General features: G+C 45.2%; 1 protein-coding gene and 1 long non-coding RNA gene across 2 annotated transcripts; both read left to right on the top strand.

Annotated features, from left to right (window-relative positions):
* The first annotated feature begins 1,496 nt into the window (after window positions 1–1,496).
* ARC (activity regulated cytoskeleton associated protein) lies at window positions 1,497–3,059 on the top strand. The gene has a single exon (XM_026716045.2). It carries the CDS (start codon window positions 1,714–1,716, stop codon window positions 2,941–2,943), a length of 1,230 nt encoding a protein of 409 aa, XP_026571830.2. The 5' UTR covers window positions 1,497–1,713; the 3' UTR covers window positions 2,944–3,059.
* A 730-nt stretch (window positions 3,060–3,789) lies between these two features.
* On the top strand, window positions 3,790–7,757 carry LOC148126488 (uncharacterized). The gene is made up of 3 exons (XR_015743331.1): window positions 3,790–4,251; window positions 4,824–4,987; window positions 6,146–7,757. It is a non-coding gene; the product is annotated as an uncharacterized LOC148126488 (long non-coding RNA).
* Window positions 7,758–24,412: the final 16,655 nt, after the last annotated feature.

Here is a 24,412-nt window from a genome sequence, read left to right as displayed (position 1 = left end):
CCCCTCCCCAAGCAGAAAACAGGAGGCACAACCTCAAGAGAAGCACTCGAGAGGCCAGATGCCATAGCTCGGCTCCCGACGCTAATTTAAATCGGGGGACTTTCAGCCCTGACCAAAACCTGCCAATCACACCTTCGGTTAAAGGGGGTGTCGTGGCATTTAATCCCCCGTTACATAAGCCCTCCAACCTCTGCCTCCCCGAAAGGCAGAGAACAACGATGTGTCACCAACGTCTTGTCATGCCGGGTCTCCATCCGAGATGACAGGTTGGGGGTTCCGGAGGGGGAACCACTTTCGCTGCCTTTCTAGAAAAAGGGAAATCTCTTCATCTGCCCTGGTTACATAAGAACCCTTCCCGGTTTCCTTTTATGGACCGCTTCCTGATTCCATAACAAGCTCCAGGAACAAGTTGCCAGTGAGCTTCGGCTGCGACGATGTCGGGTGGGCGGGACGGAGCGCGACAAAGCAACCCATTCAAGGGCTTAGCACTGGGAAACCGCGGTGGTGGGCGGGGTTGATGAGTTGGGGACCCCGGGTGAGAAGGGAGTGACCCCTTCTGACCCACCCCATGGTTCAGGAATTCCCCCTCCCCCTTATCTGTGGGAAGGATGGGTTCCTTTTTGAGTCCATAGGCCTCTGTCTCCCTCCCCCCACCTTGGACACCTGTTCCTCATTGTCCCATAGAGAAGATTCTGGGACTTAAACCTCCACCTCTTATTTGGAGAAGCTCATTCTGATCTCTCTGCTCAGATCTGGGGTGTCGCCCAAGGGGAAGGGCTTTGCAATTCACCGTGTAGGGGAATCCATCCTAAACTGTGGCCAGTGGGGCAGTGACGCTCCTCGGCTTAGTCTCCCCGCTTTGTCAAGAGAGGGATTTCATAAAGACCTAGCTGATTAGAGGATGAATAAGCTCTTTCTCTGCCCTTGAGCTGGGGCTGTGGGAGGGGGAGAGAGAGAGAGAGAGAGAGAGAAGGAGGATGCCAGGGAGGGAGAGGGAGGGGGAGGGATAAAAGAGAGAGAGAGAGAAAAGGTAAAGGGATTACTCATCCAGCTCTCCAACTGTCTCCCAAACCGTTCGAGCGCTTCTCGCCCCAAGTCTGGAGGTGTGCACGAGGGGGTGGCAAAAACTGAACAGGAGGGGGAAGCCGAGAAATTTGCCAGAAGCTGTGTTTTCCCCTGAATCTCTTTCTCCTCCAATCAGAGGCACGTTGCCGATGAGCAAAGAGGCCTGGCTACACCCACGTACGGAGCTGTGTGCAGTATAAGTATGGGTCTCCATCGGAGAGAGCGGCAGAGCAGAGCAGAGAGAGCAACCGAAGAGGCACTCTCTGTTTTGTTCCAACTCCCGGAGGAAAGAGAACCAAACTCTCCTTAGCTCAGAGTTCTCAGGAGGGTCTGGAAGCCAGGGAGAAGCTGCACCAGCCACGGAGAGGTGGCCTTCCACCCATCAAGAGAGACCTGACGGATCTGCTTAGGGATTAAAGCCTTCTAGGCGAGGAGGAAGAAGAAGTCAAGGCTGGAAAGAATCCCCCTGGTCTGCTTTGTGGACTTCTGCTTCGACGCCAAGTGGAGTTGGACCACCACGCTTTTTCTGGGGTGACCTCTGAATTCAGTTGTATATTGCGCTTTAGAAGAAGGCAAGTCAGCTTTCTGGGCAGAGCGGTTTCGGACAAAGAATTGTTGGGGTGGAAGTGTACTGAGTCTTTAGTAGAGATGATGCAGGTGGACAACTTCAACCATGGGAGCCTCCATTCTTGTCAGGGCCATCGCGGGATGGCCAACCACAAGCCCAACGTCATCCTTCAGATAGGGAAGTGCAGGGCTGAGATGTTAGACCACGTGAGGAGAACCCACCGGCACCTCCTGACCGAGGTGTCCAAACAGGTGGAGCGAGAGCTGAAAAGCCTGCAGAAATCGGTAGGGAAACTTGAGAACAATCTGGAAGACCACGTTCCTTCAGCTGCGGAGAACCAGAGGTGGAAAAAATCCATCAAGGCTTGCCTGTCTAGATGCCAGGAGACCATAGCTCACCTGGAGAGGTGGGTCAAGAGGGAGATTAATGTCTGGAAGGAAGTATTTTTCCGCTTGGAGAAATGGGCTGACCGGTTGGAATCCGGTGGGGGGAAATACTACCCTAGTGACCAGAGCAGACAAACTGTCTCGGTAGGAGTAGGGGCCCCGGAAATCCAACCCAGGAAAGAGGAGATTTATGATTATGCCTTAGACATGAGTCAGATGTATGCCCTGACCCCTCCTCCAATGGGGGAAGACCCTAATGCGCCTCTGTCCCACGACTCCTACCAGTGGATCACTGTTTCAGATGATACCCCACCTTCCCCAGTGGAGACCCAGATTTTTGAGGATCCCAGGGAATTCCTGACTCATCTGGAGGACTATCTGAAGCAGGTGGGCGGGACGGAAGAGTATTGGCTCTCGCAGATCCAGAACCATATGAACGGCCCTGCCAAAAAGTGGTGGGAATACAAGCAGGACTCGGTCAAGAACTGGCTGGAGTTTAAGAAAGAGTTCCTCCAATACAGCGAGGGTACTCTGACCAGGGACGCCATCAAGCAGGAACTGGATCTCCCCCAGAAAGATGGGGAGCCCCTTGACCAGTTCCTCTGGCGCAAAAGGGACTTGTACCAGACTCTCTACATAGATGCTGAGGAAGAAGAGGTCATCCAGTATGTCGTAGGGACCCTCCAGCCCAAACTCAAGCGTTTCCTTAGCCACCCCTACCCCAAAACTTTAGAGCAGCTGATCCAACGGGGCAAGGAAGTTGAGGGCAACCTAGATCATTCTGAGGAGCCCAGTCCCCAGAGGTCCCCTAAACACCCGTTAGGAGGATCGGTGGAAAGTTTGCCGCCTTCTTCTACTGCCAGCCCTGTTGCGAGTGATGAGACTCATCCAGATGTCTCCGCTCCGCCAGCCACAGTGATCTGAGCCCAGAAATCAAGGCACAAGAAACACAGGTGGGAACTATCAGCTTCTTCTTCAGCAGGTTGGTTTCCATTCAGTGGGCGCCTTGGGCTACCCTGATGATTCTGAGATCTCAGCTCAGTAGCTGGTTGGAGATGATTGGCTTTTTCTTCTGAGATCCCATGTGGAGAACATAGCAAGCTTGAATCACCTGGTGTGCTTCAAGCTGGAACATTGGTAGCTGAGTTTGAGGATGGCTTTCTAAAAGCAAAGATCGAACTATGTTACCAAGGTAGGAAATCCTTCTTTGGGGGCAGAGACAACTGTATCACCTTGTGGGGGTTGACTCCCTAGGGATTTAAACAGACACTCTCACAGAAGGTCCTTCTAGCGTTAGTTCCATGCGTCAACATGCTTTTCCTTCCAGACATTCCCTCATCCTTCCAGGTAGCCATTGAGAGATGACTTCTGTTTATCTCTGCCTTGGCCAATGGATTTGCTTGCTTTCTAGGAAGTTTCTATTTTTTTATAACTTCTTCGACATCTTTTAGACTGAGCTCCAAAACACGTTGGAAAGCAAGTTTCAGGTTGTCCTGGCAGAATTTCAACTGAAAATTCCACCCAACACTTGAAACTCTGTTGTTTTGGCCTCAGTTTCGATCCTCAGGTGGGTCTCTGGATTCTCTCTGACCTGATTTTTTTTTAAGGTCCTTCAGCTCCAGAAAAGCCATTAGGAGACACCCTTTTCACCTTTCCTTCTCTCAATCCAAGCCGTTGAGATGAGATGGATTCGTGCCCTCTAATTTCTTGCTTCGTTCATGAGGGCAATAAGCGGAGTTCTAGTGGAGAGAGAGATTCTTAAGAAAGATCTAAGGGGGTTCAGAAAAAGAAAGAAGAGGTTGGAGGGAGGCATAGACTACAAGAAGGGTAAAAAATGTGGCACGGACACAGCTGAATTTGGAACTTAACCCCTCCACAAGAATTTCTACTAAAGTTGTACTAGCTTTTGCTAGTTGGAAAAAAAAAGGACTGCATTTTCAGTGATGGAGATTACCTTACCCAAGGTGTAAAGACCCTTGAATGGAAGCTTTTTAGCTGAGCCTCACTTGATGATCAAATAAGAACCAAAGTAGGAAGAAGATCAGCAATGTTGAGAGTCTGATGCTGTTGAAGAAAGAAAAGAGAAATGAAACCAACGTTCATATCATAGGCAGTTGGCCCTTTCTGGCCAAAAGAGACAACATTGACACGCAAACGCCGAGATTCAAGAGCAGCTGTGAAAAGTCTTGCTGGGAACTGTGGGGAGGTGTGACTCCTTCCCATGAGCTAGAGGTAAGTAACAACTCTTGACTTTTTGTCTTTACCAAGTTCAATGATGTGGTTGTAGATATTGACAACTTGGGCTAGTTTAGGCTGGTTTCACACCGCGCATGAAGTAAACATGGTTTTGGGGTCTTGGTGGTTTAGCAGGTCCTCATGTTAAGGCACAATGCGGTTGGGACCTAGCATGAGCACTAGAACACCTGTCAGGTTGGGCTTTTCAGGTGTCAACAAAAATTTAGGGAGTTGATTTCGGACATGAATTTTCTCCTCCCCTTGTTCCTGCCAGCAGCCCAAAGTCTTTTCCGAACGGAAGGAACAGTCAAAATTATATTTTGCTCCTCTGAAAAAGAAGAGGAATCACAATTGGCTCGAATGGAAAGAAATCCCTTTTCCCAACTGCTGTGCATAAACATTTCTTTATCTCTGAGAGCAAACTGGCCGAGGGACTTTTGTGTAGATGAAACAATCCAAGCGGAGCTTACCGGGGGTGGGGGTGGGTGGGAAGAAATGAATATCTAGTATAAAGGATGATTTGCTGAAGTAACTTTAGCTCACACTTCATGCTTCTGCTTCTATTACAGTGACTCATTCGAAACTGGCTCAGCACTTCCTGAATCGCATGTGGAGCAGAGATGGAGATGCAGAAACTGTTCTACAAAAGCCCAGCAAGCGACAGAGTTGAATGGAGGTCATCTTCCCCAAACTCCTGCTGCTCTTGGAGGACGAGCGCCTGAAGAAGGAGAAGGTAATTATGAGTTCTTGGCCAGATGGAGAAATTCCTTTGCCCGCTCTCAGCTAACCTCCAGATACGCCTATGGAGGTTCTCAGTCCTCCAGGTCATGGTTATCAAGGTTGTCTTTTTCAAGAGGGCAACTGACTTCCTGGTTTTTTTTAATCTTTGAAGACATTTTGCATCTCCTCCAAGAAGCTTGTTCAGCTCTGACTGGATGGTGGGGAATGGAAGGAACGATGCTCCTTGCAGATAGCTGGTCATTTGCCTTCTTTTTAGAGAAATGTTGAGGCCACTTAGAGGTTTATCTGTGTCCTCAGGGTCACCGGGTTTGAACAAGGTCTCAAAGAGGCCATCCATGGTCCAAATGGAACAGCCCTCTCTCAACAGAGAGGGAGGGATGCGGCCTCATCTATCTCCAATCTACAATATAGTCCTTTTCGTGGTTCCAAGAAGGCTCCATACCCATTTGCACCACTTGGGTGGCCCCAGAGGACGCAGATAAACCTCCAAGTGGCCTCAATGGGTCTTTAAACTTCCGGGTGGCCTCAATGACCCTCTAAAAGGATGCAAATGACCAGCTGTCTGCAAGGAGTATAAATCCTTCCATTCCCCACCACCCAGTCAGTCAGAACTGAAGAAGCTTCTTGGTAGGAGAAGTGAAGCATCATCAAAGAAAAACCAGAAAGTCCCGTTGCCTCTTGAAAAGAGCATCTTTGGAATAACCTCCAGATAGAAGTTTTGAATTTTCCTGATAACTTATATAGCTAGACCTCCTCCTGAACAGGGAAGGAGAAGTTTAAATTCCCAATTTCAGAGCACACTTTGGGAAAGAGGTGCTGGAAATATTTCTTCGGAGCTTCCCTAAAGAGGCCAGAATCAAGAATATCCTGTTTCAGATAGGTCCTACTTCAAATAGGTCCTATCACCTTTTCTTCTCCAGAGTTTTTCCTGCATCATATGGAAATGATAGGAAACATTGTGCCCCTAATTCCAGATTTGGGTTGGGAATTCCCCAACCTCTTGCCGTTGGCCATGTCGGCTTGGATAGACCCCACCAACCATGAGGAAACCTACTACCATAATTCTCCAGATCACTTTTTTTTAGCACTTTTCTTCCCATTTTATTATCCTGTCTCCTAATCGCCATTCTCTCTCTTTTTATTATTGTAGGGAGTTGTCTTCTTTTGTTGTGGGTGACACGGCTCCTGAACTCTTCAACGGCTTTAGCTTTTGCGTGCAGAAGTGGTGTTCTTTGAGGAACTGAGGTAGCAACGTCAACATCTCAGGATGGGCTGCTACCAAGAAAGCAGAGAAGATGTATGGAAGAAGCTCTACAAGAAGCAAAGGCCAGCAAAGCGACATTCAAGGGACTCCGTAGGGACATTCATCCATTATTCAGATGGCCTCAGTCCAAGTTATGACCATGTGAATGTTGTGACTGTGGGTCGGGGAGGGAAAAATTGTGGAGGATTTTGGTGGAGGACTTCAACCAGAGTGCCAAAATATCTGGAACTGAGAGAACGTCTTTTCTAAAGGGCCACTCTTCGTTTTCCTGTCATCTATGTGGCTCATGAAGATGTTGTAAAAAAACAAAACTGGAGGATAAATGTTAGAACAAACAAACCTTTGGAGTCAAATGTATTTGGTTAAACAATGTTAGGGTCTATAATTAGGAGCTGGACGACCATGTATGACAAATGGGGCAATCCAACTTTCTCCACTAGCCAGTAGAGTAAGGAATGCAATATTTCTTCCATTTCTTGAGCCTACTAAGAAGTGTAAAATGTACACACCATTGCATACAATGGACATTTATCAGAACTTTTTTTTGATGTTCAAAGAAGGTTTGCTTCACATTCCACCTGTCAAACAGGTTGGATTGGAGATAGGTGTAGATGATTATTGTATATTACTATTTTCATCATGGTATTCAGCATTGGGTCTCCTATCCTTGGGTAGGAGTGACTTCCCACGAATGTATGTTTACGTGCCAAATTTGATCGTATCATCAAATTCGGTGCCATGGTTACTTGATCCGTTCAGAGCTGAATGCAGTGTTAGCCTTCAAATAAATGATGATGGTTGTATTAAAAATAGCCTGTTCCTGAGTCACCACAGAAAGCCAATGGTAGACTTTTCAGAAGGTCTACCATGCCTACGTAGACTTTCAACATCTGCTTCTTTAGCTTCACAAGCAACTGTGTAGTAATGCTTCTGGGGTTACCAGAGAAGCTTCTGAAGGGAATCCATGGATTTTGGATTGCTTCTAATGAATTGAAGCCTCAGCTCTTCTTTATGGATCACTGTTTCTCACTGAGAGAGTTGATGCTCTTATTCTCTGTTAAGGAGAACCTGGGAAAGATCTACCAGACCAAGCAGATCGTCATATCTGTTGTGCAATATTAATCCATCAGATCTGCTCTTGACTTTTGATCTGTTTCTTTTGTGTTAAACTACTGGAACTGGTCTGTTCAAAGAAAGCCATGAAGAAGAAGATGGGTCCACCACTGCATTATGAGCTGTGGTTTTGATACATGGGCTTGGGAACGCGTGCTTTCTTGGGCGCTTAAGTCACTTGACTTTGTTCCAGTTGTATGATGTTTCTTCTACCTTATCACATTGGTGGTGAGTCTTATGAGGCTGTGTCAGCCAATTAACATTAGAAGAAGAAGAGAAACAAAAACCAGCATTCCCCACATGTAAAAGGATTGTAGTGAAACCAGTTCATTGTGTGTTTGTAGATTTCTACAATAAAACATTGTGTAATAATTGCTTAAAACAATGCAGCTTGACTTCTCTCATTCGTTGATTCCATTCCTTGTTTCTCCTGCCCAAAATCTCTCTCTCTTTCTCTCTATCTCTATCTCTTACACACACACACATACACACATAAAAATGAAGGTTCCACTAAATTGATTTATTACTAAAAAGCCTAAGCCCAGGAATCTTCTGACATAATAGTCAGCATGTGCTTAGAGTTAGATAAGGTTGAATGGCACTCAAGGAGGGTTGGACTTAGTTTCCTTGTGCCTACATAGGGATTCTAGGCTGATACCCTCTTTCACTCCTCCTCCGGGTTCTGCCATTTCTTCTATCCATGGGATATTACCTATTTTCCTTTCACTGTATCCCTGGATAGCTTTATTGATTTATTCTTATGAGAAAGGTCAATAATACAGGTAATCCTTGACTTGAAATAATTCATTCAGTGACCGTTTGAAGTTACAATGGCACTGGGAAAAGTGACTTTGTGACCATTTTTCACACTTACAACTGTTGCAGCACCCCTGTGGTCACATGATCCAAATTCAAAGGCTTATCAGCCAGCTCCTATTCATGACTTTTGCCCTGTCTTTTCTCTTGAAGTTCTCCTATGAAATGAGAAACAGAAACTTTTTTCTCAAGGTCAGGATTTTCTTAGGAAGGGCAGAGATGTTGCTAAAGAGGCTTTCAGGAAGAGCGTGGACAACCGTTGGTCTGAAACGGTATAGGGTCTCCTACTTGAGCGGGGGGTTGGACTAGAAGACCTCCAAGGTCTCTTCCAACTCTTGTTATTCTGTTAATTAATCAATAGAATGGCTTGCCTCCAAAAGCTGTGGATGCTCCATCACTGGAGGCTATTTTAAGAAGAGATTGGACAGCCATGCACCTGAAATGGTCCGGGGTTCCCCACTGAGCAGGGAGAGGGTTGGACTGGATGACCTCCAAGGTCCCTTCCAGCTCTGTTCCTCTGGTTAAAAATCCCCCCTCCCCATGAGTTCCTTTTTATGAGGTTTGAGAGAAATGTGGGAAGCCAGGAAGAGGATAACCCCCCAAAAACCCTCCAAAAAGCAGATATTTTACATCTGCCAGTGGAATGAAAGAAACACAAGAAGATCATATTTTTTCGTAAAATTTTAATAATGTGCACCAGATCCTGTTAATTAAGGAATTCCAGTGGAGGCATATTGCTGCTGTGGCCATTGGAACATTGCCCCTCCCCCATTTGAGATGAGGTCTCCATCCACCCTCTTGGTTCTCTGAAAGGGCCTAAGGCCAACTTCCGTCAACTGGCCTGGGGCACCAGTGAGACAGTGTCATTCTGAAGTTGGTCAAAAGACTACGGTCATACCCCCCATCTCCTCCCCATGTGCATCTTCCTCACTTTGTGGGGCCAACCAGGAGTGGGATTTGGGGGGTTCTCTGAACTGCCCAGAATCTTAGCTAAGGGGGTCTCTCCCAAACCCCTGAAAACCCCCTGCAAACCCCCTGCAGTGTCTGAAGTACTGCCGTCTAACCATTGCGCCACCGTGGCTCAGTGCAGGAAGTAGACCTGGTTTAACGTCAAAGCTCTGACTAATGAACCCAACCAATTCAGCCAACTCTGAAACTTTCCCCTTTCTCAAAGGACTGCTTCGTTGAGTACATCATTTCGGCATGAATGAAGAACAAACCAGCTCTGACTATTTCCCGCGCATTAAAAAAATAGATAATTCCCTCCCTCATTGTGACAGGTCACACGGTCCAATTAGGTGTTTTGCTGTCTCCTTGGTAACCACTTCCAGTTTCTGTCCAGCACCTGTTGAGATGACCTCAGGAATAGGTTGCTATGGGTTCACCTGGGTTTGGGCAGACCTATAGTTAATGTTATGGCTGCTGCTCCCAGGAGTCTCTACGCGGCCCATTTTGGATGCGAGGTAAGTGCAGGACCTGTGGGGAAGCTCAGAGAGGGGGGAAAATGGGCCTACGAGAAGTTCCAGAAGTCCAGAAAAGGGCCTGCTTCTGGCCTCCGGAGTCTGGGGGAGGCAGTTTTCGCCATCCCAGAGGCTCAAGGAAACCCTCCAGAGCCTGGTGATGGTGAACCCCCTTTTGCTGTGGTGCAGAAGGCTGGCTAGACCACACCCACTATGGCCATGCCCACCCACCAACCAGGCAAAGAACCTGTTGCTGAAATTATTGAAGCCCACTCTCGAATGACCTTGGTTCTCATGAGATAGTAAGTTGTTTTGTCTGGTCTGACATTCCAGAGGTCCCTCCCCTGAAAGCGTGTCAAGCTGAGAAACTGAGAAAATCTGTTTCAAAGTTGATATGAGGACCCTTCTTTGTTTTTTAGCTGTGATACCATCCTCCATCACTGGAGGTTTGGAAGAAGAGATTGGGCAGGCATTTGTCCAAAATGGTATAGGATCTCCTGCTTGAGAAGGGGGCTGGACTAGAAGTTCTCCAAGGACCCTTCCAGCTCTGTTATTCTGTTACGCTCCTGCCGGCTAAGAAGAGATCTTGTTGAGAAATGTTCCTCTGCTACCGAGATTTGGGCCAGGATGGGCAAATATCCCATCCAGTTCATAAGCTACAGATTGAATTGAAGGGGCATTGGGGCCAAATCTAAGTTGTGTAAGACATGGTGGGAGAGAATGAAAGGTCCATCTTCAGAAGTTGTAGGCACTCCATCATGGAAGGATTGGACAATGATTTGGCTGAAATGGTATCGGATGTTCTTCTATCCTGTCCAATGAGAATGGGTGAACATTGCTTTGCTCACTCCTCTTTAGCCCTTGAAGGACTGAGTGTGGACTTCTCCCATAACCAGCAGCCTACTACTCTTATCCTATGCAACAGTGGTGGGCTATTAGCAGGAATGGGATTCTACAGGTTCACATTTATTTGCTAGAACCAGTTGTTAACATTCTAAGCAGTTCGGAGAACCGGTTGTTAGAAGAAATTACTGGGCTAATCCTGTAAGGAAGTCAGGAAGGAAACATTCTGGTGTTGCTTATAGAAACTGCCTCTCCATTAACCTTTATTCCATTTTTGGCAGGACTAGACTTTCTGACTCAGGAATGTCTCTGGGTTTTTTCCCCCCTCCTTTGCTGGTACTTTGCTTGCGTGGAGGGACCATTCAAAGTTACAATGGCACCGAAAAAAGTGACTTATGACCCTTTTTCACACTTACGACTGTTGCAGTATCCCCACAGTCACGAGAGGACAGGCGAGGAGATGCGTGCCTCGATGTGAGTGATGTTGAGTTGGCCACGCCGAGCCAGTCACATTCCCACCAAGCCATGCCCACTGACTAAGCCACACCCACAGAACCGGTTGTTAAAATAATTGAATCCCACCCCTGGCTACTAGTTATGGTATGCACCTATACTTAGTCCTTCAAGGGCTTAAGCCAGTTGGTCGAGACATCCATGTTCAGCCATCTTTTCTTCTACGGAAGGAGGACTTGAAAGCGGCATGCTTGCCAATGACCAAGGATTAGGGATAACTAAACTAAAATAGTGTTCTGATATTTGAGGGACTGTCACAAAGACGAGGGGGTCGGCTTATTCTCCAGAAGACCTGAAGGCAGGACAAGAAACAATGGATGGAAACTAATCAAGGAGAGAAGCAACCTAGAACTAAAGAGAAATTTATTGACACTGAGAACAATTCATCAGTAGAACAACGTGCCTCCAGAAGTTATGGGCGCTCAATCTCTGGAGTTGGTTAAAAAAAAAAAAATCTGGAATGTGCAGAGAATTTTTAGGCTATCCCTAAAAATAAAAGGAAAAGAAGATTCAGGCTGTTTCATAACATGGGAACTATTCTATAAATGGTTAAATGACAGATACTGACGTTAGAGGACTGGAATTAGGGGAAATATGGTTTATAGGAGAAAAAAAACAGATGAGTAAATATTTCTGATGGTTATATAATTGATACTATAATGGAAGATAATATAATATGATTGATTGATATGATTGATGTATCATATCTCTCTCTCTCTCTCTCTCTCTCTCTCTCTCTCTCTCTCTCTCTATATATATATATATATATATATATATATATATATATATATATATATATATATATATATTTGTTTTCTGAGGTTCTCATGGTATTTGTATGTGGATCTTTGGTTGTCTGGGTTTTCTCACGTAAGATTCAAGTATCTAGGCTAGATACTTGAATCTTACGGGAGAAACCCAACAACCAAAGATCCATATATATATATATATATATATATATATATATATATATATATATATATATATATAAAGCTTTGTTCGGGTATTTTCCCACGTCATTGTAGTTATGCTTTAAAAGTTGTAGCAACATTCCAGCAGAATCTCATCTGCCATCATCAGGCTTCTGTATAGTGTTCATCTGTGAGTCAGACTTTTACAGTGGTTTCAGATTTAAATTTGGGGCAGCCTGTTGCTGACGTGGGAAAATACCTGAACAAAGCTGAATGCCATACATGTAAGTACCCGCGAAAACTTAAGAAAACATATATATATATATTTATTCATAAATTTTCATGGGTATAGGTGTGCGTCTAGGTGTGTTTGGGTATTCTCCCATGTAAAATTAAGAGTATCTTGATGACGTTTCAGCGAGGTCCCACTCGCCATCCTCAGTTTATGAAAAACCTTGCAACAATTGCCCAGCCACATACATTGGACAAACCAACAGGAGAATAAATGCACGCATCACAGAACACAAAAATGCAGTCAGAAGAGAAGAAAATACTTCCAGCACCTTAAAGCCACAGGACATGAAATTAATTTTGAAGGAACCAAATTAATATCCAACACTGAACACTCCAGTAAGAGAATAATCAGGGAAGCCATCGAGATAGAGAAACACCCCCATAACATGAATAGAGGGGATGATACCTCCCACCTACCAGACATCTGGAAGCGAGCCCTCACTAGCAAATGAATCCCAGCCACAAAAACCAACACCAGACCCGAAACAACATGGGACACCACCGCCACCCCCCCTCATCAGACCCAGGCCCAAACCCATCCTATAAACGAAGGACAACCACCATCCAGAAACCAGACCATGGCTGCTTCGCCAGCTGTTGCACCCCCCAACCCCAAAATGAAACAATCTGACACACACCAAGAACACAGACACAGACCCCAAACTCGAAGCCAGACCAAAACCCAGAATGCTACATCATAGCCACCCGCTCAGGATATCACATCAGAAAACTCAGGAAATTAAACCGCAAGAACTCAAGAAGTTGCAACACAGACCCAGGAAATCACAGCACAAGACCAAGGATACCACAGCAATAAAACTCACAAGGTCACCACACAACCCATTACCCAAGCTGTTACAACACAGGAGGCTAATGGAAAAGAGATCAAAACACAGACCCAGGAGATTAAAGTACAACATCCAGATATCTCCACAACAAAACTCACAAGGCCATCATACAGCCCATTACACCAACATCAACTCCATCAACCAATCAAGAGGCAGCAGCGCAGCCAACCAGCCCAGCACACCAGCCCCCACCACCAGTATTTATAGTGAGACAGCAGCTCCAATCACACACTGCTTGCACTGGCATGAAGCCGAAAGCACCAGCCTGAGGATGGCGAGTGGGACCTCACCAAAACGTCACCAAGATACTCTTAATCTTACATGGGAAAAGATTTGAACACACCTAGATCTACATACCTGTACCCGTGAAAATCTACGAATATATATACATACATACATACATACATACATACATACATACATATATTTTCTTAAGTTTTCGCGGGTACTTACATGTATGGCATTCAGCTTTGTTTGGGTATTTTCCCATGTCATTGTAGTTGTGCTTTTAAAGTTGTAGCGACGTTTCAGCAGAATCTCATCTGCCATCATCAGGCTTGTGTAAACCATCATCAGAAGCCTGATGATGGCAGATGAGATTCTGCTGAAACGTCGCTACAACTTTAAAAGCACAACTACAATGACGTGGAAATGTATGTATGTATGTATGTATGTATGTATGTATGTATATGTATATGTATATGTATATGTATATATATATGTATATATGTATGTATATATATATATATATATTGTTTTCGTAGATTTTCACGGGTACAGGTATGTACGTCTAGGTATGTTCGGGTCTTTTCCCGTGTAAGATTAAGAGTATCTTGGTGACGTTTTGGCGAGGTCTTACTCGCCATCCTCAGGCTGGTGCTTTCGGCTTCGTGCCAGTGCAAACAGTATATATACATATTTGTTTTCTTAAGTTTTTGTGGGTATCTATATGTATGGTATTCAGCTTTGTTCGGGTATTTTCCCACATCATTATAGTTGTGCTTTTAAAGTTGTAGCAACTTTCGGCCTGATGATGGCAGATGAGATTCTGCCAAAACATTGCTACAACTTTAAAAGCACAACTATAATGATGTGGGAAAATACCCGAACAAAGCTGAATACCAGATGGATGGATGGATGGATGGATAGATAGATAGATAGATAGATAGATAGATAGATATAGATATAGATATAGATATAGATATAGATATAGATATAGATATAGATATAGATATAGATATAGATATAGATATGATCATAATTACGACATTTGTATGTCTGTATATTAATACCTTGGACACCTAGAGAGCAAAAAAAAAAAATTCACTGAAGAAGGGATTAGACAGCCATTTGACTGGAATGCTATAGGGTCCGTGGCTTGAGCAGGGGGTGGACTAGAAGATCTCCAATGTTCCTTCCAACTGTCGTATTCTATTACCCTCCATCTCCCTGACTCTCTGGTAAGGTTGCATCTGCTTGGCGATGACACACCACACAGACATCCTGGGCTTTTGTGCCTCGGAGGAGGATGGAGGGCTGACACCCACAGGCCCTCAGCTTTCGGAGCTCAAATGCCAGCCTCTCGCCACCCACTCCCCCAGCGTAGGCTATTCACACTGTTTGGGGGTGAGTCAGAAGGTAAGGAGGAGCTGCCAGCTCACCTTCAACAGCATGTTGCTGTTCCCCCGGGTCTTTAAAACGCAAGAGGACTTCTTGGCAGCTGTTGAGCCAAGCCGGCCAGATGCCAACCCTCCTTTCAACTGTGGGAAAGGTCTCCTTTTCACGAATTGCTCCTGGCTTCTCTGGGATCCACCCTTCCAGGCACAAACACCCCATAACGCTCACAACCCCAACATCCTTTGCCGATTTCACGACGTTAGCCTCCTCCCTTTCCCCATTCCACCTTCTCCTCTTTGTACCTCCGTGATAGATGTCAACCCAAGACCAAAGAAACTTCTGACTCTCTCGTAGACTGGAACCTCTTCGATATTCTCTGGAGGGGGTGGATGGGTTGGCTGGAGTGGGGGGGCGAGTGTGTTTTCTGCATGGATGTGTTGCTGTCTTCAGCTTCAGGGTGGGGCGGAGGCTTCCCTGCACGACAATCTGCAGTGTCAATCTGTACAGCACCACAACTGGAGCGCTGGTTTCCATGGGAACCGAATGCAGGTTATTAGGTTACCCCATTGAGATGCAAATACTTTTGACTAGCCAGCATCTTCTCTGCAAGACGCTGGAGGTCTGGGTGAAGGTAGGCAGCCTAATCAGCAGGTCCACTCCCCTTCTTCCAGTTTCCCAGGTCTTGACTGAACAGGCTTGATTAGGAAAGAGGAGGCTGGCTAGTCAAAAGTATTTGCATCTCAATGGGTAACCTAGTGACCTGCATTTGGTTATCCCCAAAGAAATGAATGCATCCCTTTGCTTTGGAGAGAGGGGGGGAGAAGAGGGAGAGAGAGGCAAAAGAAGAGAGAGAGGAGAAAGAAGAAAAAGAGAGAAATGGGAGAGAGAGAAAGAGAGAGAAGAAAGAAGGAGAAAGAAGAGAGAGGAGAGAGAGGCGAAAGAAGAGACAGAGGAGAAAGAAGAGAGAGAGAGAGGATAAAAAACAGAAAGAGAGAGAGAGGAGAGAGAAGAGAGAGAGAAAAAGAGAGGATAGAAAACAGCAAGAGAGAGAGAGGAGAAAGAACAGAAAGAGAGAGAAATGGGAGAGAGAGAGAGAGAGAAGAAAGAAGGAGAAAGAAGAGAGAGGAGAGAGAGGCAAAAGAAGAGACAGAGGAAAAAGAAGAGAGAGAGAGAAATGGGAGAGAGAGAGAGAGAAGAAAGGAGAAAGAAGAGAGAGGAGAGAGAGAGGCGAAAGAAGAGACAGAGGAGAAAGAAGAGAGAGAGAGAGGATAAAAACAGAAAGAGAGAGAGAGAGAGAGAGAAGAGAGAGAGAAAAAGAGAGGATAGAAAACAGCAAGAGAGAGAGAGGAGAAAGAAGAGAGAGAGAGAGAAATGGGAGAGAGAGAGAGAAAGAAGGAGAAAGAAGAGAGAGGAGAGAGAGGAAAAGAAGAGAGAGAGGAAAAAGAAGAGAGAGAGAGAAATGGGAGAGAGAGAGAGAGAAAGGGAGAAAGAAGAGAGAGGAGAGAGAGAGGCGAAAGAAGAGACAGAGGAGAAAGAAGAGAGAGAGAGAAATGGGAGAGAGAGAGAGAGAAGAAAGAAGGAGAAAGAAGAGAGAGGAGAGAGAGAGGCGAAAGAAGAGACAGAGGAGAAAGAAGAGAGAGAGAGAGGATAAAAAACAGAAAGAGAGAGAGAGGAGAGAGAAGAGAGAGAGAAAAAGAGAGGATAGAAAACAGCAAAAGAGAGAGAGGAGAAAGAAGAGAGAGAGAGAGAAATGGGAGAGAGAGAGAGAGAGAAGAAAGAAGGAGAAAGAAGAGAGAGGAGAGAGAGGCAAAAGAAGAGACAGAGGAAAAAGAAGAGAGAGAGAGAAATGGGAGAGAGAGAGAGAGAGAGAGAAAGAAAGGAGAAAGAAGAGAGAGGAGAGAGAGAGGCGAAAGAAGAGACAGAGGAGAAAGAAGAGAGAGAGAGAGGATAAAAAACAGAAAGAGAGAGAGAGGAGAGAGAAGAGAGGAGAAAGGAGAGAGAGAGGAGAAAGGAGAGAGAGAGGAAAAGAAGAGAGAGAGAAATGGGAGAGAGAGAGAGAGAGAAGAAAGAAGGAGAAAGAAGAGAGGAGAAAGAGAGGCGAAAGAAGAGACAGAGGAGAAAGAAGAGAGAGAGAGAAAGAGAGGATAGAAAACAGCAAAAGAGAGAGAGGAGAAAGAAGAGAGAGAGAGAGAAATGGGAGAGAGAGAGAGAGAGAAGAAAGAAGGAGAAAGAAGAGAGAGGAGAGAGAGGCAAAAGAAGAGACAGAGGAAAAAGAAGAGAGAGAGAGAAATGGGAGAGAGAGAGAGAGAGAGAAAGAAAGGAGAAAGAAGAGAGAGGAGAGAGAGAGGCGAAAGAAGAGACAGAGGAGAAAGAAGAGAGAGAGAGAGGATAAAAACAGAAAGAGAGAGAGAGAGAGAGAAGAGAGGAGAAAGGAGAGAGAGAGGAGAAAGGAGAGAGAGAGGAAAAAGAAGAGAGAGAGAGAAATGGGAGAGAGAGAGAGAGAGAAGAAAGAAGGAGAAAGAAGAGAGGAGAAAGAGAGGCGAAAGAAGAGACAGAGGAGAAAGAAGAGAGAGAGAGAAAGAGAGGATAAAAAACAGCAAGAGAGAGAGAGGAGAAAGAAAAGAGAGAGAGAAATGGGAGAGAGAGAGAGAAGAAAGGAGAAAGAAGAGAGAGGAGAGAGACAGGCAAAAAGAAGAGAGAAGAAAGAAGAAAGAGAGAGAGGATAAAAACAGAAAGAGAGAGAGGAGAGAGAAGAGAGGAGAAAGGAGAGAGAGAGGAAAAAGGAGAGAGAGAGGAAAAAGAAGAGAGAGAGAGAAATGGAGAGAGAGAGAGAAGAAAGAAAGAGAAAGGAGAGAGAGGAGAGAGAGAGGAGAAAGAAGAGAAAAGAGAGAGGAGAGAGAGAGAGTCAAAAGTAAAATTATATATACATATATATTTACAAACATACACATATGTATACACACACACACACACACACACACACACACGGTACCAGAAAAAAAATGGGTGGCCCCATTTTCATCCTCTGGGTGTCCCAGTTTCACCAGTAGTATTCTCCTAGGTGTCTAGTAGGTTCTAAAATCTACCTGCCTTTATTTTTTTTTTGGGGGGGGGGGGGGGGGGGGGGGGGGGGGGGGGGGGGGGGGGGTGGGGGGGGGGGGGGGGGGGGGGAGAACCCCCGACAAAAAAAAAAAAAAGGGAGAAAACGGGGGGGGGGGGAAGGGGGGGGGGGGGGGGGGGGGGGGGGGGGGGGGGGGGGGGGGGGGAGGAGGGGAGGAAGAGGAGGAGGAGAAGGACAACACTGACTGTGGGGTCCTTGTTGCTCTCTAAGTTTGGTTGTTTTCTTGAAGACATATTCATGACCCCATTAGGTAACATCATCAGTGCTAGAAGGGCGTGGGCCATTTTGGACAAGTGGTTTTCCAGTCTCTTCTTAAAAGCCCCCAGTGATGGAACACCCAAAACTTCTGAAGGCAAGCTGTTCCAATGATTAATTGTCTTCATGGTCAGGAAGTTCCTCCTAAGTTCTAGGCTGCTTCTCTCCTTGATTGGTTTCCATCTGTTGCTTCTTGTCCTGCCTTCAGGGGCTTTGGAGAAGAGGTTGATCCCAGGGGTGGGCTGACACCGGTTCCTCCCAGTTCTGGCTTTATGGCCACTTCAGTGAACCAGCAAATCCCACCCCTGTCTGCCCCTGTCTGACCCTCCCAGGCGTCCCCACACAGCCTGTTCGGATACCAGATAAGTACGGGGCCCTTGCAGAAGATTGGAGAGGGCGAAAAACGGGCCTCCTGCAGACTCTGGAAGGCCAGAGGGGCAGTTTTCACCCTCCCAGAGGCTCGAGACAGAACCAGTTGTGGATATATTTAAAGCCTGCCTCTGGTTGATCCCTTCTTCTTTGTGGCAACCCTTCAACTATTGGAACATTTATTTTATTTTTTAATTATTTATTTATTTTTATTTGTCAATTGCTTACAAGATAATAGGTATATGTAAAAACATAGTTATGAATACATGGATGCATATAAGAAAAATAAAAATAAAAGAAATAAAAATAAAATAAGACAGGGACGGTAGGTACGTTGGCGCGCTTATGCAGGCCCCTTACAGACCTCTTAGGAAAGGGGTGAGGTCAATAGTAGATAGTCTAAGGTTAAAGTTTTGGGGGTTTGGGGAAGAAACCACAGAGTCAGGTAGAGTATTCCAGACATTGACCACTCTGTGGCTGAAGTTGTATTTCCTGCAACCAAGTTTGGTGCGATTAACCTTGAGTTTGTATCTATTGTGTGCTCTTGTGTTGTTATGGTTGAAGCTGAAGTATTCCTTGACAGGTAGGACATTGCAATGTATGATTTTATATACCATACTTAGATCGGACTGAAGGGGGCGTAGTTCAAGGTTTTCTAGGTCTAGAATTTCGAGTCTGGTGGCATGCTATCATCTCACCCCTAGTCCTTTTTTTCACTAGACTATCTATTTGTAGGTCATATAACATGCATGCCTCGGAGCTGGCACCACTAGAGAGAGAAGCAGATTCTTATTTTCTCAGTGCCTTCAAAGTTGCCATTCCTGAATTGTTTAAGTTGACCAGGGAGTTTGGCCTCCTGACTAACGTGGAATTTATCTGCAAGTAAGCAGACACACTTATATCAATTTGCCTGGCCAAGATTTGCACAACACCCGAATCCTAACACCTCATTCCTTTTGTTCTTTCTGACATGGATGTGGGCCAGTGGTGGGATTCAAATAATTTAACAACCGGTTCTCCGCCCTGATGTTTCCTTCCCACAACCAGTTCACCAAACTGCTCAGAAAGTTAGCAACCGGTTCTCCCAAAGTAATACGAACTGGCTGAATCCCACCACTGATGTGGGCCTAGCCTTCATGTTGTAGCTTGTAAGGTGGGGTTTCATGGCTTAGCATGGCTTCTAAGCCTAAGTAACTGTGCCTTGTGCAGAGAAATGTGATTTTAGAAAACTGCCCAGCGCGTCCGCCTTTTCAACGATCTGACCTGCTGTTTGCTTCTTCAGCCTGCATCGCTGCTGTGTGACAATATTATTGGATGCGGAGAGAAATCTTCACTTTTTCCAGCAAAGGAACAATCGAAGCCAGCGGGTCCTATGTTCCAGACGGCTGCCAAAATTGCAGCTGACGTTGAATTGCCGTCAGTAGCAATCGTGGAGCCTGCAAACAAACAAACAAGGAAACATTCATCGCTTGGAATGCGAAAGCTTTCATTGTGGGATCTTATGAACGTATGAAGAATGGCTGCAGGATTTGGGCTTGGCTAGTCTGAAGGGAAGAAGGACTAGGGGTGACATGACAGTAGTTTTCCAGTCTTTGAGGGGCTGCCACAAAGAAGGGGGGGTCAAATTATTCCCCAAAGCATCTGAAGGCAGGACATGAAGGAATGGATGGAAGCTAATCAGTTCCCGTTTAATGAAGAAAAACCATCAAGCACATAGTTCTCTAGTGCAGCTGACCACATGGAGTTGAGGATGAGGGTTATTTATACCTTCACTTGGGCCTTGCCCTTGAACTTCCTGTTCCTGTGCAAGAACATATATTCTATTGGTTGTTTTCAGGCTCCCACGGGGCCATGTAGGGGGTCATGTTTACTTGAATCAAACTTGGTTGAAGCCTGGAGGGTGATGCAATGAAGCGGCTTGTGTTCTGTCGTTGGGCAATTCCTATTGTGTCTTCTTGGCTTTCTCCTGGTTTGGATCTCGAGTGAGGGCTAATCCCACCACCCTGGAGCTGAAAGTCTTTTGTCTTGTCGATAGGATGGCCCAGTCCTGCAGAGGCTATTAACAAAGGCGGGGGCTGCTTTCCAAGAGCATGTTTCTCTTTTAGGGAAATATCGTATTCTGCCTTTTTAAATATTTCCCAAAATATTTCATTCTTCTAGGAGAGGGATGGGTGCTAACTTTGTACACTGGCATTAAGGAGAAACTTTCTAACAGTGAGGACAATTAACCAGCGGGACAGCCTCAGAAATTGTGTGTGATCCATCACTGATTGTTTTTAAGTAGAGCCTAGATAGTCACTTCTCTGAAATGATATAGGAGGCTGGACTAGAAGACCTCTAAGGTCCCTTCCAGCTCACTCATTCTATTCTATTCTATTCTGTTCCATTCTATTCCATTCATTCCATTCCATTCCGTTCCGTTCCATTCTATTCTATTTTCTATTCTATTCTACTATTCTATTCTATTTCTGTTCCTATTCTATTCTATTCTATTCTGTTCTGTTCTGTTCTGTTCTGTTCTGTTCTGTTCTGTTCTGTGCTGTGCTGTTCTGTTCCGTTCCATTCTATTCTATTTTCTATTCTATTCTACTATTCTATTCTATTCTATTCTGTTCTGTTCTGTTCTGTTCTGTTCTGTGCTGTGCTGTGCTGTTCCGTTCCACCCATTCTATTCTATTTTCTATTCTATTCTACTATTCTATTCTATTTCTATTTCTATTCTATTCTACTCTATTCTATTCTATTCTATTCTTATTCCTATTTCTATTCTATTCTATTCTATTCTGTTCTGTTCTGTTCTGTTCTGTGCTGTGCTGTGCTGTTCTGTTCTGTTCTGTTCCGTTCCGTTCCATTCCATTCTATTTTCTATTCTATTCTACTATTCTATTCTATTTCTGTTTCTATTCTATTCTATTCTATTCTATTCTATTCTATTCTATTCTATTCTATTCTATTCTACCCTGTTTCTCCAACAATACAGCCTCCCCCAAAGGAAGTCCCAGCATGTTTTATAGGCATGAAATGAATTTTCATTTCCCCCCAAATTAAGGCCTATATTAAAACATGCGAAATGGGGGGAATGGTGGTGGGGGCTTGCCATTAGGAAGTACTTTTGTTGCACACCCGGATATGGTGCTGCCTGCGTTGACCCCGATACGAAGTGCCCCACCAATGCCGAGGTCAACATCCAAGCCGTCACCAACCTCCTACCCAAAGATGCAAGGGGGGGGGGGGAATTAAGTCACCCGAAAAGACGGCCTAGCCATTTTTTCGGGGCTCAAAAAAAGAAAAAAGACCCGGCCTTATTATATGAGAAACACAGTATTCTATTCTATTCTATTCTATTCTATTCTATTCTATTCTATTCTATTCTATTCTATTCTATTCTATTCTATTCTATTCTGTTCTATTCTTGTGTCTCTTTTCTACAAACACACAAGAGCTTCTCTTTGTAAACAAGTCCTCCGATCCCTTGGAAAATGGCTATTTTGGGCACCAGAAGCCTTGAAATGAACTTAATTTGAATGAAGTATTCTGCCAAACGGGGTGGCAGTCTATTACTTGCAGATAATGGGCTCCCAGCTGTGTTTGGCGGAGCTGGAAGCGGGGAATCAAGGCATCAGAACCGGAAAGCATGGCAGTGTTGTGCTAATGGACAGAAAGGCAACAACAGACACAAACACACACAACCCGAAGATCATACATTCTAAGCAAGAAAAGCATATTCAGATTAAAAGAGGAGAAGGTTAGGAGAGATGACTTATAAAGAGGACCAAGAATAATAGAGCATTGTGTACCTGCATTATGTACAAGGAGGGAATTGTGTTAGTGTGGATGTCTGTATCCAACTGAGCTGAAATGTGCTGGAAAATGTGTGTCATTTGCGGGGTATTCAGCCCCCAACACATTCCTAACTTCCACACAGATGCTACCCCATTCAGAGAGAATAAAGTATAACCGGAAGTATATTTAGGAAACATTTGCCCAAACCATAAACAATTACAGGAAGTCCTGAATTTCTGTTGCTCAAAGAGGTGGTTGTTCAGTGAGTCATTTTATAACCATTTTGGCCATATTGTTAAGCAAACCGCTACAGCTGTTGAGTGAATCACAGGGTTGTTATGCCAATCCAGATTTTTGCCATTCGACTTGGCTTGTTGGAAGCCTGCTGGGGTACTGCAACCGTTGTAAATCTATCCCGTCTGCCATTTTGAATTTTGCTCATATGACAGTTGGGGCTCTTGCCAACAGATTGTAAGTCAACTTTTTCAGTTCTGTTGCATCTTGGAATGATCACTAAAGGAATGGTTCTAAGACTACCTGTAACGAGAGAGAGAGAGAGAGAGAGAGAGAGAGAGACAGAGACAGAGACAGAGACAGAGACAGAGACAGAGAGAATGAGAGAATGAGACAGAGAGAATGAGAGACAGAGAGAAAGAGAGAGAAAGAGAGAGAAAGAGAGGGGGAAACAGAGGGAGAGAATGAGAAAGAGAAAGAATGAGAGAGAGAGAAAGAGAGAGGGGGAAGAGAGGGAGAGAATGAGAGAGAGAAAGAGAAGAGAAGAGAGAAGAGAAAGGGAGGGGGAGAAAGAAGAGAGAGAGGGAGAGAGAGAGAACAGAGAGAGAATGAGAGAGAGAGAAAAAGAGAGGAGAGAGGGAAAGAGAGAGAGAATGAGAGAGAGAGAGAAGAGAAAGGAGGGAGAAAGAAGAGGGGGGAGAGAGAGAGAGAGAAGAGAGACACAGAGAGAATGAGAGAGAGAAAGAGAGAGGGAAAGAGAGGGAGAGAATGAGAAAGAGAGAAGAGAGAGAGAAGAGAAAGGGAGGAAGAAAGAGAGATGAGAGAAAAAAGAGAAAGAGAACAGAGAGAATGAGAGAGAGAGAAAAAGAGAGACAGGGGAGAGAGAGGAAAGAGAGAGAGAAAGAGAGAGAGAAGAGAGAAGAGAAAGGGAGAAAGAAGAGGGAGAGAGAGAGAGAAAGAGAGACACAGAGAGAGAATGAGAGGGGGAGAGTGGGAGAGAATGAAAGAGAGAAAGAGAGAGAAGAGAAAGGAAGGGGGAAAGAGAGATGAGAGAAAAAAGAGAGAAGAGGAGGGAGGGAGGGAGAAGAGAGAGAATGAGAGAGAAAGAGGGAGAAAAGAGAGCGGGGAGACAGAGAGAAGAGAGAGGGAGGGAAGGAGAGAGAGAGAGAGAGAAGTAGCAGAGAAAATATCTAAATAGGCCAGAATTTGCACGATCTACATCTATATTAAAGAGCATAGGACTTTGCAGGACCCCTGGAATTCAGAGAGAAACAAGAGACCAGACAGCCATTTGTCCAGAATGTTTCAGGGCCTCTTCCTTAAGCAAGGGATTGGACTAGAAGACCTCCAAGGTCTCTTCCAACTCCGTTATTCTCCAAAACACCTGAAGGCAGGACCAGAAGCAACAATTGGAAACAGGGGGTGAGATTCAGTTCTGTGGGCTTGGCTTGGTGGGCATGGCTTGGTGATCATGTGACTGGGTGAGGCACCAAAATAACCCAGATGTCTCCTGCTGGAGACAGGGGGTTGGACTAGATGACCTCCGAGCTCCCTTCCAGCACTGGATTGCTGTGCTGTTTCAAAGCATCCTCTGAAGCTGCATCTAGTGCTAGGGATTGTAATCCTTCCTTCCTCTCCTTTTTTTCTCCATCCCTCTCTCCATCCCTCCATCCAACCATATCTCATTCACTTGCCCTTCCCTTCCCTTCCCTTCCCCTCTTTCTTTCTTTCTTTCTTTCTTTCTTTCTTTCTTTCTTTCTTTCTTTCTTTCTTTCTTTCTTTCTTTCTTTCTTTCTTTCTTTCTTTCTTTCTCCCTTCCCTCCCTCTCTCTTTCTTCCTCTCTCTTCCTTCCTTCTTTTTCTTTCTTTCTCTCTTCCCTCCCTCACTCTTTCTTTCTCCCTTCCCTCCCTCTCTCTTTCTTCCTCTCTCTTCCTTCCTTCTTTTCTTTCTTTCTCTCTCCTCCTCACTCTTTTTCT

Source organism: Pseudonaja textilis, chromosome 3 (assembly GCF_049901715.1).
Source record: "Pseudonaja textilis isolate UNSWEBS1 chromosome 3, rPseTex1.2, whole genome shotgun sequence".
Classification (NCBI taxonomy): Eukaryota; Metazoa; Chordata; class Lepidosauria; order Squamata; family Elapidae; genus Pseudonaja; species Pseudonaja textilis.
The sequence above is the reverse complement of the archived record's forward strand: the minus strand, read 5'-3'. Positions and strand labels throughout refer to the sequence as shown.

Excerpts from the sequence above, each read along its gene's own strand:
- ARC (XM_026716045.2), top strand. The coding sequence starts at position 1,714 with ATGATGCAGGTGGACAACTTCAACCATGGGAGCCTCCATTCTTGTCAG.